Source organism: Carassius auratus, chromosome 42 (genome assembly GCF_003368295.1).
Source record: "Carassius auratus strain Wakin chromosome 42, ASM336829v1, whole genome shotgun sequence".
In the NCBI taxonomy this organism is placed as follows: domain Eukaryota; kingdom Metazoa; phylum Chordata; class Actinopteri; order Cypriniformes; family Cyprinidae; genus Carassius; species Carassius auratus.
The window spans coordinates 15,520,118-15,538,603 of record NC_039284.1 but is presented as its reverse complement, the minus strand read 5'-3'; the positions used below and the strand labels follow the sequence as shown (position 1 = coordinate 15,538,603).

General features: G+C 35.3%; 1 protein-coding gene across 3 annotated transcripts in view; it reads right to left on the bottom strand.

Annotated features, from left to right (window-relative positions):
* Positions 1 to 18,486, bottom strand: part of LOC113060823 (kelch-like protein 29) — a 124,148-nt gene that overhangs the window by 61,010 nt on the left and 44,652 nt on the right. For all 3 annotated transcript variants that reach the window (XM_026230027.1, XM_026230028.1, XM_026230029.1), the window contains 3 exons: positions 13,514 to 13,661; positions 11,880 to 12,359; positions 3,091 to 3,229 (listed from right to left, as the gene is read on the bottom strand). In XM_026230027.1, the coding sequence (XP_026085812.1) occupies positions 3,091 to 3,229; positions 11,880 to 12,359; positions 13,514 to 13,661 (767 nt within the window). The remainder of the gene's footprint in view (positions 1 to 3,090; positions 3,230 to 11,879; positions 12,360 to 13,513; positions 13,662 to 18,486) is intronic.

Below are 18,486 nucleotides of genomic sequence, written 5' to 3'. Positions count from 1 at the left end.
GTGGTGCTTAAAGAGCACTTCTACTTCTACTCAAGTCACTTTTTTGATAGAGCACTTGTACTTTTACTCAAGTATGGGTCTCTAGTACTTTATACATCTCTGGTTAATATGTAAATTCAATAATTGCAATGAATGGCAATAAATGATGCATAAATGTGCATGTGCATAAATAAGCTCAAAAATATAAAAGCAAAAAAATAATCATATGCAGATATGCATCAATCATAAATACATGCAAAAATGAATTCATATGTAAATACATTATAAACTAATTAATAATTGCATAAAAGCATAATGTTAAAATAATATATATTTGGTAAAGGCTGAAATAAATAAAAACAAACCATAATAAACACATGTGAACATACATATGTATAGTTAATGTCTACTGCATAAGCATCAAGCATTCTGATAGTGCCATGTGCATGATGTGTTCCAGGTCATTAGCTCACTAGGTTCTACAGAAATGTTTTTTCCTCTACGTTTTAAAACAGAGAATCTAGACGTCACTGAGAGCCCCTGGTTTCCGTGCTTCCAGAGGCAGCAGAACCCAAATCACTTTGCGAGGTGTATCAGCACATTTTGTGCTTCACCGAGAACAAACTTCTGAGTTATTGCTCCTAATGCAGTTTTCATCGCAGCTGCTCGAGATAGATCAGCTCGACCCAGACTAAATTCACAATCAACCGCCTGAGATTCCCAGACACAATCTGTCCTTGAAGCTGGAGTACATGCATCACGATATATATCAGACGGAAATATGAAAGCATTACAGCCATTTCACATGCCAAGCCAACTGAAGTCTGTTTGTTCTCGGTGTTCGACATCCGGGATTATGAATAATTTGATGTGACTGAAACGAGGCTGAGAGGGATAGATGTACAGTAGTGCTCTTTTATTTAACAACACATTAACCCTGTACAGCCTGCTGCATCATATTTGATACACACCTTTCTAAAGCTTTTAAATGATCAACATGAGCAAAACCTGCTGCACACAATCTATTTCAGAATTGTACAAACCTCCCCCATCAGCTCCAGGTTTGCTTCTGTAAATTTTACTGATTTCTAAAGTAAACATAAGAATAGCTTTTATATTATTAGAAATATTTCAAGATGAACCAGGTTTACTTTATTATCCATAATCACTTGTTTTAGAAAAATCATGTTCAAATGTATGGAGTGTTTATTTCTTCATCTCTAAATCAGCACTGTTTTGCACCGCATTATATGTTTGGATCATTTCAATATTATCTAACTAAGAGATATTAATGGAGATATAGACATATAGAGTGATGACTCATATTTTTCGCATTATATGAAAGTATCTGCTCTACTGTAATAAAGATCTAATTTAGTTACATTACAAGCATCAGAATGTCATCTTTTTGTCTATAAAAATATCAACATCTAAACCAAACTGCAATTTTTTTACTCATTTTGGACCTCTGAATAAAAAAAAATGTTTTTTTTTCCTCGATATTCTTACTACAGTATATCATACTATATGAGCCATAAAAGCCTGATGGATCAAATATGATACGCGACAAAAAGCATATGCAAACCTTTTGGTCAAGAATAAACTGTGAATAAATGAACTATGACCCCCCCCTAATATACGATGACATGCACCAGTCACTTTGTGCAGCATTGATCTGCTCACTACCTCATTCTCCATTGAACTGACGTCATTCCACTACCTCATCAGTCAGTTTAATAATATAACTGCTCTTGAGCCCTTTGCCTCTTTAATCAGACTTAATAAGCTTTTGTTTTTGCACTAAATAATCTTTTATCTGCACTGTTGTTCACTTCATTGATTTGCACTATGTCTGCTTTTTGCCATGCGCTGCTTTATTTAACTTTATTTTTAATTGTATTATGTCTTTTTTTAACATTCCCTTATTGTATAGTTGTATCTACATTTTATATTTTGATCTAGATTTTTAGGCTTTAATGTTAATGTTATGTGTGTGCACCGGGGGTCTGAGAGTAACACAATTTCGATTCTCTGTATGTATGTACTGTACATGTGGAAGAATTGACAATAAAGCAGACTTGAACTTGAACTAATTTTTCTTTTCCTTTTTCTGGCTGTTATTTCATGTCACCTTTAGTATACCTTTAGTAGTTTTTCAAAAAAGATCTACCTTTGAAAAACTGTAAAAAATAAATAAATAAATAAATAGATGTGACCCAAAATACAGAAAGGATCCAAAATGGAAGTCTTTAACGAACAGCCTTTTCCCATTCTTTCGATCTTTTGTTCATATTGCCACTATTTCTTTCTGCTAGCAAACAAAAGCCAGGTTACAATCTGAAGTATCAGTTTTACAGGTTCACCACAAATTTACTGCCAACACTTTGCCGCAAAGCTCATTTGCATAAGGAAATATGATTTTGCAGTAAATGTGTGGCAAACTTCGCCTCACAGGTTCAGCAGAAGGGCAGATGACACACACACACACACACACATCTTTGCCTGTAAACATGATTCAGTATCAGACTTTCCTCATGAATAACATCCAGTCAGTCTTTTTCAGTCGGCTCTGGGACTCCTGACTGCTGAGATCAGCATCGATACAAGACGGCAAAGTCAGGAAGAAACAGCGTTTCCCAAAGCAGAGACGAGATCCGTGCATGCAGTTCCCTTAATCTCGAAGTGAATTTCCAGAGCGAGTCACAGCAGGTAAAAGGTCAAGTGGGATGACTAGAACATCCCGTCTAAGCACTTGACACAAACAGCCGAGCGCAGCTCTGATCCAATACGCTTAACGCATCCCTAAACTCTGCCTTTCATTTGTTTTGACATTTACAAAGCATTTAAAACCAAACCCCCAGTCATGGAACTTCTCCCAGTTAAATGCAAACCGCACACTTAGTGCATGGTGATGCAAGGGTCAGATCGGTCAATGCCTTGACCTTTTTCAGCAGTGAAATACATTCATCGGTGGGACAGATAGAATGGCTACTGGCCCTGTGACGGGAACCGATGTCTTCAGACCTGCAAGAGACGGGGAGGGAAAAGGAGGCGACACAAATGCACCCTACGAAAAGAACAGAAGAGATCAAGGGCGGGAGGAAAGCAAACCTTTTCACCATGTCCTTGAAATACAAGCTGCAGGAAGCTAGAACATTTTGATGGACTTCAAACTCTTTGCCTTCAACAATTATTTTCAGGTCTGTAAACTCTTTCTCTCGCCGCTGCAGGTTCAATTCCTTCAACATTTCTGTAGAACAAGAGAAAGAAGAGAAACAGTGATTTTGGGACCTTCTGAGATCCAAGCACAACAGCATATGATGACAAAACCAATCATTATCAGAAGAAAAACAGGAAATGATGTGTTTGTGCAAGTAAAGGGCTGGAATGGAGGAATAAAACCACCAAGCATGAAGGAAAAGCAACAGCAGAAGTGAAGGGCAGAGGTCAGCGCTCAACTTCTTCAGTATGAAGTCCACAGCTTTGATTTAAAGGAATACTCCAGCCAAAAATGAAAATAAAATGCTTATATAACTATTTATTTATTTTCACCAACATGTCATTGTAAACCCTTCTTTCTGTTCTTTTCAGACATTTCATTTTAGGACGAACTATTCCTTTTAACAAACAAATGGAATGATTTAGAAATGTCAGGTTTTAGAAATAAAAATTCCATTCACATTCTTCATGTCATTTATTATTATTATTATTATTATAATAACTCAAAATAAGCTTTAGTCACACACACACACACACAGATTACTGCAGTATAATTATATTTTAATACTATATACACATCTTTATTTTAATACAACCCATTAACAAATTGCCTTACAGTGATTTATGCTTTCATTGTTATCTTTCTTTCTTCATATATTTGTATTCTTTAGTAATTTGTTATAACTCAATAACTATGATGTATACACCTGTATAGACTTATGATGAGCTGAGTCTAATGATACATAGACAAAGTCGATCTAATGCAAAGTCATTGTTTTTATTAAATAAATGAATAAATTGAATTCATAAAGTCAGTGTTACCATGGAAACAGAAACTACTGCAAAATAGAACAATAGCTGCTCACTCACAGGAAGTATTTGGAATTATGTAACCATGCACACTCAAGCTGGACATCTGTATATTTTTAAGATAAAACATCCGATGCATTTATTAAATAGCTGTTGTACAACAGTTTTGATTTCATAATAATGCTTTAGGGGATTTATTTTGACCTATAAAGCCCTGGACTGTACCTTTGCACTTTTTTAAATGGTATTGTGATTAAGCTTGAACCTGGTCTCTTTGGTTCAACTCTTTAATGAAGAATGTTCTGACATCCCTGTGGAGATACTGAACGGGAAAAATACTTCTGAAACCGAGACCATCTGACCTCGAACAACATCTGCTAAACCAACACTGCCTCTAAACATGAGACATCATGAGGACATGAAGAACACCCAGCTTGGGAGAGAAACTGAAGAATACAGATATAGAGAACGAAAGATCATAACTGCAATCAAACGTGTTAATGTGTTATTTTAAAGATAAGCTGGTGTTTCATTTTTGAAAGATATGTTTACTGCATTAAAATGGGATTGCAATACAGTAATGAGAATATAGTGAAAATCAACATTTTTTAAAATGAAGAAACCTCATTTATTTAAAAAGTAAAACATCAGAATAAAGAACGATAGTGATATATATATATATATATATATATATATATATATAAAATTTCTTTTAATTGGCATTAAAATAAGTGTTTCTGTGGCTCAAGTGGTAGAGCATCGCGTTAGCTGCGCAAGGTTGTGGGTTCGATTCCCAGGGAACTCGTTAGTTAAAAAAAAATATATTCAAAAAGTTAGCCTGAATGCACTGTAAGTCACTTTAGATAAAAGCATCTGCTAAATGCATTAATTTTATTTCATTTAAAATAATGTCACAGAAAAAAAAAAAAAAAAAAAAGACTTTAAATAAATAAATAAATAAATAAATAAATAAATAAATAAATATATATATATATATATATATATATATATATATATATATATATATATATATATATATATATATATATATATAAAACATAATAATTATAAATGATTGTTATTTTCAGAAAAATAAGCTTTGTATGTGCATATAATTATATTTTATAAATATATAAATAAATATGAAGCCTATTTTTCTGAAAATAATCATTATTTATAATTATGCTTTGTCTAAATATAGGTTTATAAATAAATATGTTAAGTCATTTAATTTAAAAATATTTAGGCATTTAGCAGACACTTTTATCCAGTGCATTCAGGCTATCAATTTTTACCTATCATGTGTGTGTGTGTATATATATATATATATATATATATATATATACACACACACTTTTTTTTTTTTTTTTTATACAATTTAACTGGTAAACATTACAATGTTCTCCAGAGATGGTCTTTTCAGGTCCACGATTAGTCCAAAACTTCCTCATGTCCAGGAAATTACACTCATCAAATTCTAATTATAAGGTGGGTGTATGCATGAGTCATACCTGACACGATGTATGTATAATTAATCATCTCCGAACCCAAAGCGTAATGATTTTATGTGCTGGAAAAAAATTTTTCACCTCCCAAAGCCCCCGAAACAGCAGGACGGCGTGATCACGACAGGTATTCATGACTAATAAGAAGAAATGACACAAATAACAGCTGATATACGACCAGACCCAATTCTGTGCAACAAAGGATATTACGCTTCTGAAAATAAACACATTCAAAGTCATTTCTGCATTTCATGTGCTGGCTTTCCGTGCAGTCGTTTGAATAATTGGCTTCATTAGAGCAACACGTCACACGCCTCTGACAGCTGTTCCACAGACGTCTGACAAACTAATAAGGAAAAGGACATACGATTATCTGCCTAAAATGTGCTCTATTAATTTGAGCCAGGGATAGCAAGGATGGCAGGAAATTATTCTCTATTTAAGTGGGTCAGTGTTCTCTGGAGAAGACCATAATCATAAAATAGCACAGGGCAATCTAGCGGGACCAGGAAGGGAGATTTTAAAGAAAATTAATGCATTTGTAATTGTTATTAACATTTGCGCATGAATCATTTGTGTTAAAACACACTCCATTTAAACCTGGAAATAAACTTTTTAAAACTGAGGACAAAGAAAAGCTAAGGCATAAAAAATAAACAAAAAAAAAAGGCACAATTTTTAGATCATTTATCAAACACAAGCGCATTTTGTGACTTTTTTGCTCCTTCCGAAGCACAAATTCATGAACATCAGCTCCGCATCAAAAAAAATAACTTGCTGTATATCCATAACATTATCCTTGGGGATTTTAAATGGATTTCATGTAAAAATGTTGTAAATTATATTCAGTTTCTTGCACAGCCCAGTTGTTTCGCTTCATAAGACCTTAATATATCATTAAGAGCCATGCAGAAACATTTTGTCTTGCCTTTGTATGCTTTATATATAAAAAAAAAAAAAAAAAAAAAAAAAAAAAAATTCACCATTATCTTAGCTGGCTTGAGAGTCGGTACATTTTTGAGTGAACTGTCCCTTTAAGGCACTGACTTTTCTTTGTGTTTACATTTAAAAAGCATAAAGACACTTCTGAATGGCTCAAGAGCATTACACTGTGAGATGGCGAGAACAAATACATTCATCCGATTCAGTCTGCCGCTCCTCTAAGAGCACTTTCCTCTCTCGGTGGAACTGGAAAGAATGCCGAAGCTCGTGAAATGTGTCCTTCCAGAACAAAAGAGCTGTGAATCGATAACAATAGAGCTATAGATATGGGATGAGGAGTTCTCGAGCGTGATCTCTGGGAGGCCACACACACCGCGAAGGTCAGAATACATGCATATAAACCAGAGCTATCTCAATGAGGCTATTGTACCATCTCTTTTTTTTTTTTTTTTTTTTCTCAGATTAAGTCAAGCACGCAGCTCTTGATGCGAGAAAGAGGAATTTAAGATTGCTTATTTTTCTGCATATGATATGTCAATTACAAGTTCATGTTGACTCCATTTACTTTTTAAATAGATGTTCCTGATCTTATTGTGAATCATTCATCAGTGCACATTTTTCTCAGTGTTTGCCTTGGTAATTTTTCCATTTCTGACGGATGACATCAGGTATTCATAATTAACAATAATAAAAATTTAAATAGTTTTAAAAAATAAAAATAGAATGATTTCTGAAGGATCATGTGACACCGAAGACTGATGTAATGATGCTGATGACATGCCTGCCTTGAGAGGTTTGGCTCGACATGCAGCAGCACGGTCTCTGTCTGGCACAGGTGAAATAATTATAATGCTGAAGGTGAGGTACAATTCATATTTCTTCATTAAATAAATGATAAAGTAATTTGAAAAATTTCTCTCTGAGACATCATTTCACAAACAGCATGAATGAATCACAGAATGAATGAATGAATCACAGCATCAAATCACATCACGTCTGCACTATAAGTGAGCTGCATGCTGCACGGTCGACACAGAAATTGTCACTTGCACTATCGAGAAAGTGTCACATCGTCACTAAAGTTTAAAAATTGAATTTTTTCTTTTTAATTCTTGCCAGTGTTTGACCATTCAACTCTCACATGCTTTCCTGAAGACCGTGCGCTCATGCACACTTGCAGCGCACACACATAATAATGCCAGGTTCATATTACTCCATTTGCAGAGCGTATTTTTCTGCACTCATGATAATGGATTAAAGCGTTCACACTGCACACACTGGCAGTGCGTTTAGGAGCGAGGGTCTGCAGAGATCAATTCCAAACAGAGTCTATTTTTTGCTGCGCTGCACGCGCTGAATTAATAAAGTAACAGCGGATCGTTTGTGGTAAATATGAACATGCATTGATACAAAAATTTAGTAATTGCACCATAAATGCATATAATTAAAGTCTACTGCCAGTTTTAAAGGAAAAGAGCACTTTTAGATAAACAAAGCAATAATTTTAAAGTTCTTAAAGTTATTTTTGAACCGCAAGATTGCTTGTAATAAAGATTTAAATGCAAAAGAAAAGGCAGGAGAGCTGACTGTTTCGGTCAATGGTAAGTTTTAATTTAGAATGTTTGTGATAACGTAAGAAAAGTAGTTAAAATGTTTTGCTTTAGCAACTTAATATATAAAGCAAATGCAAAGGTAAAAAGCAATGAATAATTGATGAAAGTCTGTATTACTGTACTGGGTAAAAAAATAATTAAAATGCATTTTAAGTAACAATGTTTGGATTTAAAATTAAAATAATGGACAAATGTTGTGTTTGTGGTAAACAGCCCTGGATCAGGAGCAGACTCCAGTGTGAAGGCACAGTCCGAGCTGCTTCTGTACCTCACATGGACTACATACACATGTGTGAACCTCACCTCACAAGATCAGGCTTGCACGGTGTAAGATAATGTGCAACAATTACACGATTTTAAAAACTAAAATACAGTGCATGATCAAACATTTAGGTAAGATAAATATATATTTTTAAAAAGGACCTCCACCCCTCAAATGAAAAAAAAAGAAGTGTCACCTACAGTAACGAAATTCAGGCCCGGAATAAATGTCTAAAAATCTTGATTGGATCATCACTATTAACAGTTCTACATGATAAAAAGAAGGCTGTAAATAGATCGGCATCTGTGATAGTTGTATAACTGCAACATTAGATGAAAACACAACAACGTCACCTGATTTTTACAGTCACAAATGCACAAAAAATGAAGCAGCCTTTTCTCTTTAAGATTTGTTTTGGTAGCATCACATCACTTTGAAAGGGAAGGCAACTTGCGTCAGTACTTTTCATGCTGAGCTTCAGTCTACCAGCACTCAAAACTGTAAGTTTTACACACATTTGCAGATGCAAATACTTGACATGCATACAAACAAACCTCGGCAGTCAAGGGGGGTGATATTAAAACAGATGTAGGACTATTCATGTAGCTGCTATCTACATGTCAAAAGTAACTTTAACCAACTTTCTCAAGATTCTCTTCAAATCCCTGCTCTGCCATCGCAGTAGTTTGCCTGAAAGAGAAAGTGACTGCAGAAGAAGACAGTTTATGCTAATGATTGCTATACTGTCCCTTGTGGCAATGCTCAGAATGTGACTTGTAGTCACGCTGCATTAGGAATTGGGTTCAGACATGTTCAGAAAGCAATAATGCATGAAATTGAGCTTGTGTGGCTAGAAGCATTTCACTTCACAAACTCAAAATGACCAAATCACACATAACCGAAGTCTCAAAAAAAAAGATATCCACACACACACACACACACACACACACACACACACACACACACACACACACACACACACACACACACACACACACACATATATATATATATATATATATATAAATCAAATCAATGCTGTTATTTTGAACTTTCTATTCATCAAATAATTATTACAAAATATTACACAGTCTTTTCAACATTGATGATTCAACAATTCAACTCAGTGGTGCATTGCATTATGTGCTGAAGTTTAATTCCAAATGTTAACTCTCTAACTCTAAATAGAAACAATAATAATGTAACATGACCTGGCAAAAAGACTGCTAAAAATCAGTGCACCTTATCTAAGTCAGGGCACTAATCACTGTTTCTGCAGCAGGATGAGGTCAGATTGTGATGGACGTCTCTCCTCTTCTCGGAGGAGAGGAGGAGCAGATCAAGCTGCATGGAGCAGCTTTTACTGTTTAGAGAGATAAAGCCGTGATAATTCATCCTAAACCTCCCTTGTCAGAGATCCCCTTCCACACTGAAGCACAGGGGGCTTGATAAACAGAGATGGAGGTTAGAAATGAAAACTGGACTGAACTATGGTTTCATGAAGCAGACGTACTGTATGGTTTGGTTTTAAAGAGAAAATAAGCAAGGCTTCACATCTTCAGACATTCAATTGACAGAAAAATCTATAATGATTTTTCAATTTTCCAACTGAAAAAGTCCAATAGCACCAACAGCTTTGTCCCACACAGTGTTCTGCAACTCAAACAGCAGAGCGCCAAGGTCAGTGGATTGATTCCCATTAAATGCATGTACCAATAAAAAGTATACATTGAATGAAAAGCAAGTTACTTTGAATAAAAACATCTGCCTAATGAATGCATGTAATGCACTAACCCAAGAATCCCATTCAATAGCACATTATCCTTCCTTATAGATCAGTTCTGGCCAAATCTTTCAAATCTACATTTTCATTTAAAATATTTGTGCACAAGTCCATCCCTACAGCTGAATGTTTCCTTCGGACGCCATTAGTTTGCATTCAGCTCCTCCTGCATTGTATCAGATTACTTGCTTTCTCAAATGCACTTTGTCTCAATCTATGTCTGAAGAATGGCAAAACACAGCAAACATTTATGCATCTTTCTATTTCACAGTGCTACTCAAATCCTGGGGTCTGCATCACATTTCTAATATCTTCTAGTTTCAATAATCCGTCTGCTGGCATCAGGTGTCCTTGAAAACATCCACCACTTTTACTGTAACAAATATTTTTTTGCAGTTAAATAATACAACTTTATTAGAGTATGTTGGAGTTATTATTTGAGTTTCTACTTCAAAAACTAATGTTAAATTCAGTGTGTTGCCATTTCTTTGTAATTATTTGTGAAATTGACTAGCAACTCCTGAGTGAAAATGTATTGATATAAACCCAACACCATTTCTTTTAGTTAATCAAACTCTTCTACATGTAAAAAATCAGTTTTTGATGCTATTTTCTCAAAATGACGACTTAAATCCACCAATGTCAATCCTACACATATTTCTTAGGTTATTCAAACAGCTTTCTACATTCAAAAACCTGATTTTTTTTTTTTGATGCAACTCTGTGCACAAGTTTAAGTGCACAAGCTTAAAGTTCTTCAGCCTTCCTAAAATCTTTAAAGCAAACTCACAGTCAGGTCTAATACTAGTAAAAAAACACCACATTTTCAAAAACCATTTGTCATTTCTGTTGACATGAAAGAATACTCCCTACTGTCCAGTTCTTATTAATCTGTAAATGTAGGTAGAAACTGCCAATATTTAATGAACAAAGTCTTTGGCATCTTATTTCCCATCATCCCATGAAGCAATTACAAGCAGATAAATGGGCAGCAAACTCGTCTTATGTCCTCTTCTCTTCAGAAGATTAATACCTTACGTGATTCAACAAGACATTCAATACAGGGAGACAGAAAAATAGATTTCTGCCTGTATCAGGCTAGAAAATCAAGGTAATCTGAGAGCTTTAGGGCACACAATAACTATATACTGGTTTCTTTTGAATAATCTTATTGCATTTTTTATATGGAATAATATAAAGAACGAGAGTCCAAAAACACAGAAAGAAGGAGAAAAGTTGAGACGTACTCGAGTTACATTAAACGCTACAAGTTTATTTCCAGTAATAAATCATTAGCTATGGTACATTAAACTTGCCTGTCCCGACTGTGTTGATTTATTAACTGAAATTCATTTACACTATATTTACATAAGGTTTCCATTTATATGGAAATTATTTCTGCCATTTTAGACCCAACAATTTTGTAGAAGCATCCACTACCCCGTAAATCTACGTGATCTTAAATGTATTTCCTGGTTGCTGGATAATTCATAAATCATTAGGAACTTGCGCTGGTTGGGTAGGAAAGAAAAAAAAAAAGAAAAAAGAAAAAAAAAAAGAAAGGCAATCCAACCCGACTCGTCTCGTCTTGAGGATGTTGATGAATGGGGGGATTTTATTGAAAGTGAAAAGCAGGGAAGTAATAAATATATTCAAGATCATCAAGCTGTGCAGGTCAAAGATAGCGAGCAATTCTTTCGGAGACTAAAGGAGCACAACAAAACATTATAATGTCCAGGAAAACTTGTGGCTGAAATATAATTTACCTTTGGGATGCCAGGGGTCTGTGAATTCGTATTTCCCCAATCCGACCGTTCTCAGCATCTGCAGGCTGTTGTTGGCGGTTTCCTGCTGGCCGTTCGTCATCGGCCCATTGGTGGGCAGCACCGAAGAGCTCATGGTGGCGGATTGCACCATGGGATGAGTCAAGTGGCCATTGCCCACCACCGTGTGGACGGGATGGGCGACCTGGCAGACGCTGGGCATTGTAGGCAGGCCGCCGATGGCGAGGGATTGGCTCTGGACATTGAGGACCATGTTAGTCATTGGCTGTGAAGGATGCTGTGGGAGTTGGTAGTGTGTGGGTAATTGTGGATGGGGGGTTTGGAGCACCGGGGTCACACCGACGATGGGTGCTTGGACAGCCGTGACCTGACTGTAAGCTGGCGCCTGCGGCATAGCGTATGTGTGTGCCAAGAGTCCAGCCTGGCTGACGGCAGCAGCGACTTGAGGAAGCCATAGAGGAGCTGCAGAGAAAGAAACACATGGATGCATGTGATATGACAATATTAGATTGTGAACTATTAAAATGTCTCCAAGGTCTGCCTTTACAGGGGGAGCATTAGTGTCATGCATCAATGCACATTTGACCTAAATTTTGCCACACTTTTGAGGGCGGGCAGGCGGACGGACGGACGGATGGATGGACTAAAATCGAATGGAAGATAGATGGATGGACTAAAACGGATGGATGGATGGACAGATGAAATAAAATGGTTGGATGGACAGATGGACTAAAATGGATGGATAAACTAAAAATCGGATGGATGGATGGGACGAAAATGGATGGATGGATGGATGGAAGGATGGAATAAAATAGAGGAAGGATCTAAAATTGAATGGAAGATGGATGGATGGATGAACTAAAATCGAACGGAAGATGTATGGATGGATGGACTAAAATGGATGGATGGAAAGATGGCCTTAAATGGATGGATGAACTAAAATCAAATGGAAAATGGATGGATGGATGGTTGGACTAATATGGATGAATGAACTAAAATCAGATGGATGGATAGATGGATAGATATATGGAATAAATACTTAAATTTATTTTGGCCATTTTCCATCCACTCGTCTGAAACGACATATTTTTGAAAAGCCAAAAAGCCCAAAACTGACCAGTGCACATTTTGTTTCTTTCTTTTACTTCATTTGTCTCACTGTTTGTAATGTAAATATTTGTTTATACTTTAAAAACAAATATAACATTTATGGCTATACATATTTTAATAAAGATAAACAATTAAGTAAAATTAAATCAAATTAACCTGAAATAAGATTTTGTTCATATCTCCCACCCCTACATTGGCCTAAATAGTCTGTTACTCCTTATTCTTTCTTGTTTTGTTTTCTCGGAGGGCTATATTTTTACACAGGGAAGTTGGTTTGGCTACTGATCAGTAATTTGCTAAATAATTTTGAAAACCAACATGAAAAAGAATCATAATAAGATTGTGGATCGTTTTCCGACATTAAAAAAATATGCTATGATATTTTTCCCATAGCCGATGCCTAATTTGAAGCCACTTTGAGTAATCCATCAATCCATGCACACATGAAAATATAACGAACAAGAGGTGCTATGGCAGCACTGTTGGCTTTGCTTTCAGCTCTTTACCTGCGATATCTTTCTCCCTCATCTGTTTTGCGGGCGGCTCATCCGTGTCCCAGGGTGTGGACTGGTTAATGGGTGTTTGCCCCCAGCGGACGCTATTAGCCAGGACCTGGCCCTGAGTCTGCGATTCCACCGCTGGGTGCCCAGAGACCTGTTTCAACGAGAGGAACATCTCAAGTAAACAGACCAGCCTTTAATTACAGTCTACGCTTCCAATTACAGCCCATTTGCCAGACACTGGTACATCATTCCGCTTTGTTAATATTCCATTCCATTCGCTCTTTTAATTACGCCGCTGTTCTAGATTAGAGCCATCAATAATGCAGGAAAATCCAAGGTCGGCCCCCAGCAATTTGACTGGGTGCATGAAAGTGAGATCTATATAGAGAACATTTTACTAATTAATTCTTATCTGCCTCTCATTGACTGTAAATCAAAGGGCAGGAAAGAAGTTTTGCGGGATCGAGGCGGACTTTTAATCACTTCGCTGAAAATAGGAACTAAAATCGAATGGAAGTGGACATGCAAAACTCATTGTCCTATGGAATCCTACTAGTTTCAACATCCACAATATCTAATTTTTCTTAATCCTTTTAAAACACGCTGAATCTACAGTATGATGCTCAACCCAAAGCATTGACTTTGTTGACCCAAAACATTAATTAGTTTCCATGCCATTATTTAATGAAATCATGTTTTATTATATGAACATTTACTTTTCCCAATATTTACAGAATAAAAATTCAATTAGAAAACAGAAGCTCAAGAAGCTAACCAGCCAAAAATTGGTAGATAAATTAGTTCATTAATACATTTTCTGAATGTAATCTTGCTTGCAATAATGAAATGAATAATAAGATTTTATTAAAGATCACATTAAACGGTTAGACAAATCTGCAACAGACAAGAATGCATCGCAAAAACAAATGTTGGTAGTACATATAAAATTATATAAATGTATATGTACACATAGCAAGTGTTCAATAATTTAAAATCATTATTCTTTTATATATTTTAAGAAACACAGAATTAGCAAGAGTGAGAATGGAACACAAATTCACCCATATGCTGATACTTTATTTCCAAAAAGTTATTTGAAACATTAGATGTTTTAATTGCATTTAATATGCTTTGTGTATACAAAATAATGTTTGCAAATGATATTCAATGCTGTCATCAAAATGGGACATCTCGTATGTCAGTGCAATTAAAAAATGACTGTTCTGCACAATATTTGTGTGAGCCAAAGATAGCAATAAAGCTCTGTTTGTTTATTTTCTTGGAACAAAGCCTTTAATTCATATTCATCTTTTGTGTCTGCAAAAGATGGATCTTATAATGCCGCTGACAGAACTCGCTGTTCCATAAGCAAGTTGAAGGAGAGAAAATGTGGCTGAAAATAAGTCTTAAACGTCTTCTTGATTTTATGCTACTTTTATTTCATATGCATTTAAAAACTGTAAATAAAAAGAAGAAAACATAAAAAGATCCCTCTTTAGCATCAAGTGTGGGCTTTGGGTTTGTCAATGCGTTTTTCATTGCCAAGTCTGAAAATGTGAATTTACCATTCCATCTACATTTCTCATCCCAGTGTGCCATTGCAAAAATGTTTTCAATTTCATCTAAAATTCACCTGACAAAATGAGCAAAATCGCTTCAAACTGTAAACAGTCATAAAGAGCACCAATACAAGTCTTAACATACTTCACATGTCTGACAGTGCAAAGATACAGTTTTTTGTCCATTGCAGATGCACATTTTTGGTTTTAATTTGACCTTTTGTTTAGCCAGCATTTATTCGATGGTATTTTAAAACGCAATTATAATGAAAAACCTTAATAAACATGCAAGGACTTCAAATGTTATGAATGATTGTGTTATGATTGTGTAGGAATCTATCTGTGGAATTCAGTGCTGGTCTGAGTATCGCTGAATATCATCTGAATACAATTCAAGTCTAAATCATTGATAAGAAGCAAATAAAGAGCCGCACACACTCGGATGATTCACAGGACAAATGGCATGAGATCAAAGAACAAAGAAAGAAGAAAAGGTCAGCAGACATGCAAACAATACTTATTTATTAACGGCCACACGCTGCAGTGTTAATATATTAGAGCTGAAGGATTCTTTGTAAGCTGCAGGACTGAGCCAGACCTCGTCATGCTTCATATGAATGCCATTAAGAAAATGATTCAAGCATGTGGAAAGAGCAGAAATCTGAAAGTTCCCTACCACCTGCTTCTCCTCAGAATAGAGATGCATGTTCATATTGCTGACAGGTGGGCGAGCAGTAACGAAACTCACCTGCATTCACTAAAACTTGTCAAAAGTTGTATCTATGCTGAATAAATATAACATCATGAAGCTGAAATATGTCAAGTCTATTTTCTCCTTACATATGGAGAGCACAGTTGAGAGTGATGAGAGGAAAACTGGAGCATTTGATAAAAATAAAATATAAAAATATATAAAAAATAAATATTAAAAAATAAAATAAAATAAAATATACTACCATGACTACCATGAAATTACAACCTTATTTTCAAGTCAATTTTGGTGCAACATCAGCATACTTAAGTTTAAAAGAAATTAAATGTAATGAACGAATACTTCAGAAATATTAAAATTATTTTTAAACCAATTTCAGTGGAAAATCTTTATCTGAAATAAATACAATTCTTTGAAACATTCCAACATTATTTTTAAACTCATTTTTGGGAGAACATCTGCAGTTTTTACTTTAAATAAATACTTATCTAATTTAAAACATTTCTTATTAGCCTATTGTGTTCCCAATCAAAATTGTTGTTAAAATAGTCAATCTATTAACATTATTTAAAATATATTTTCATGTTTCACTCTTGATTTCGCGGTGATGTACAGACATTGTTTTTGAAATAAAATCCACATAAAGCCACCAATTTGTGTTTGAAAACTGTTTGTATTATCTGCAGTGACACACAAAGATTTATCCCCTTTATGATACAACGGCTTATGCTTATTTACTGAGCACTATGAGGAAGACGGCAGAAAATAAAAGCTCATCATTTACCATCTTAATAAGACTGACAGGATCATCCAACAAAACCCCCAGCGGGACGGTTTCAGGGTTACAAGACTCTTCAATGTCAAATGAGAGTCTATTGTGTGAGCAGCTGACTTACGCAATCCCTTACATGCTAACCCCAAAATGACACATCTGACCCACTTCACCAGTCGCTGAAGACGTGTTCAACAGCCAGCGGCTAATCGTGTCTGAAGCCGGCCGTGTGAGACAGAGCAAGCGTCGAGAGCTGTGGACAAAACGTTACCTGCAGAACAATAAAACCACCATTTCCAATTATAATTTCCCTTGTGTGCCACGTCAAAAACCTGTGCTATAACACACACCTCCTAGCAATTTAAATACGGACAACATGGCACTCATGTCATGATTGTGTGCGAATATTAGCTGGAGTTCAGAAACAGTTTTCCGCTCTGTCCCCAGGTGAAGGCCACACACTTACACTTCCTTGGAAGTAGGTGTTTCGTTTGCTGAAAGTGACCTGCTGGAGTTTTTAAAGTACACCAGAAGAGCAAGTGGAATTACGATTCACATACACTCATCTGCAGCAATCCTGTGTGCGTTCAAACACTTTCCATGTGCCTGCAGTCAAAGCTAAACGGCAAATATGACATGTCTAGGTTCATTTTAGCTGACTTGCCAAAATACTTCCATTTCTGGATTGGTTTATGCATGAAGAGCATCCATGAGGAAACGCTATGCATGCTGCATCTCGCTTTCAAAGTCTGAAGTTAAGAGTGCATGATCAGAATAAAACCAGATGTACAAAATAAACCTGACCGTTTCAGTTTCTTGCAGAAACGCACAGCACTCATGTAAAGCTGCTGTACATGTACTGTAACCTACTCTCCACAAACTCATAAGCAGACACTTTCTATTAAATCAGAAATGTCTGAATTTAAAATGGGTTTTGAAGGATGAATTTTGAGATTTTATGTTTTCAAGTGATATATCACTTCTGATGATTTCTAAAATGTGATAGAGAAAAAGGCAACGAGGAAGTCTTTTTTTTAAACAAAGGTCAAAGCTCCTTTTGTAATGTAGATTTCTGAGGGTGCACTCTTGTCATAAATTCATCTATAACTTTTCCTACATAATTTTTTACAAAAAATATTGGTAAAAATAAATTTGGGAGTCTTAGACCTTTCCAACGATATATAGTTTGTCAAGATTAGATTAGATTTGATTGTAATATAGTATAGTCAACGTAGGCGTCCCGTATACGGGACGGGGTGACATTTAACAGGTTAAGATTCATTTTTTTTAAGTTAATATTTTTATTCAGAAAACATTCATTAAATTGATCAAAAGTGACAGTAAAGACATTTATAATGTTCTTTAAAAATCGAGATTTCAAATAAATGCTGTTCTTCTGACCTTTCTATTCACCAAATAATTCAGCAAAATAAATATTTTCCACAGAAATATGAAGCAGCACAACGGTTTTCAACATAATAATAATTATGAATAATCAGAAATGTTTCTTGAGCAGGAAATCAGCATATTAGAATGATTTCTAATGAGTAAGGATGCAGAAAATTCTACTTTGAAAATATATTAAGATAGAAAACAGTTTTCTTTTGAATGGAATATATATATATATGTGTGTGTGTGTGTGTGTGTGTGTGTGTGTGAGAGAGAGAGAGATTGTAATGTAAAAAAAAATAAATAATAGTCAACTTAAAATAAATCTTACAGACCCTAAAACTTCTGAATAAAATAAAATCTATTTTTATTTAAAGCACATTATGCTTTACATAAATCAAAAACAGGGCATGACTTGATTTTTATCTTTTGAAAAAAGGATGGTTAAAAGTAAAACACAACCAGGAAATTGTAAGGAAAGGTTGAAAATAGGGCCGTGCAACGTTTTTGGATGACGGAGATGATACAGACGTCTCTTCAGAGC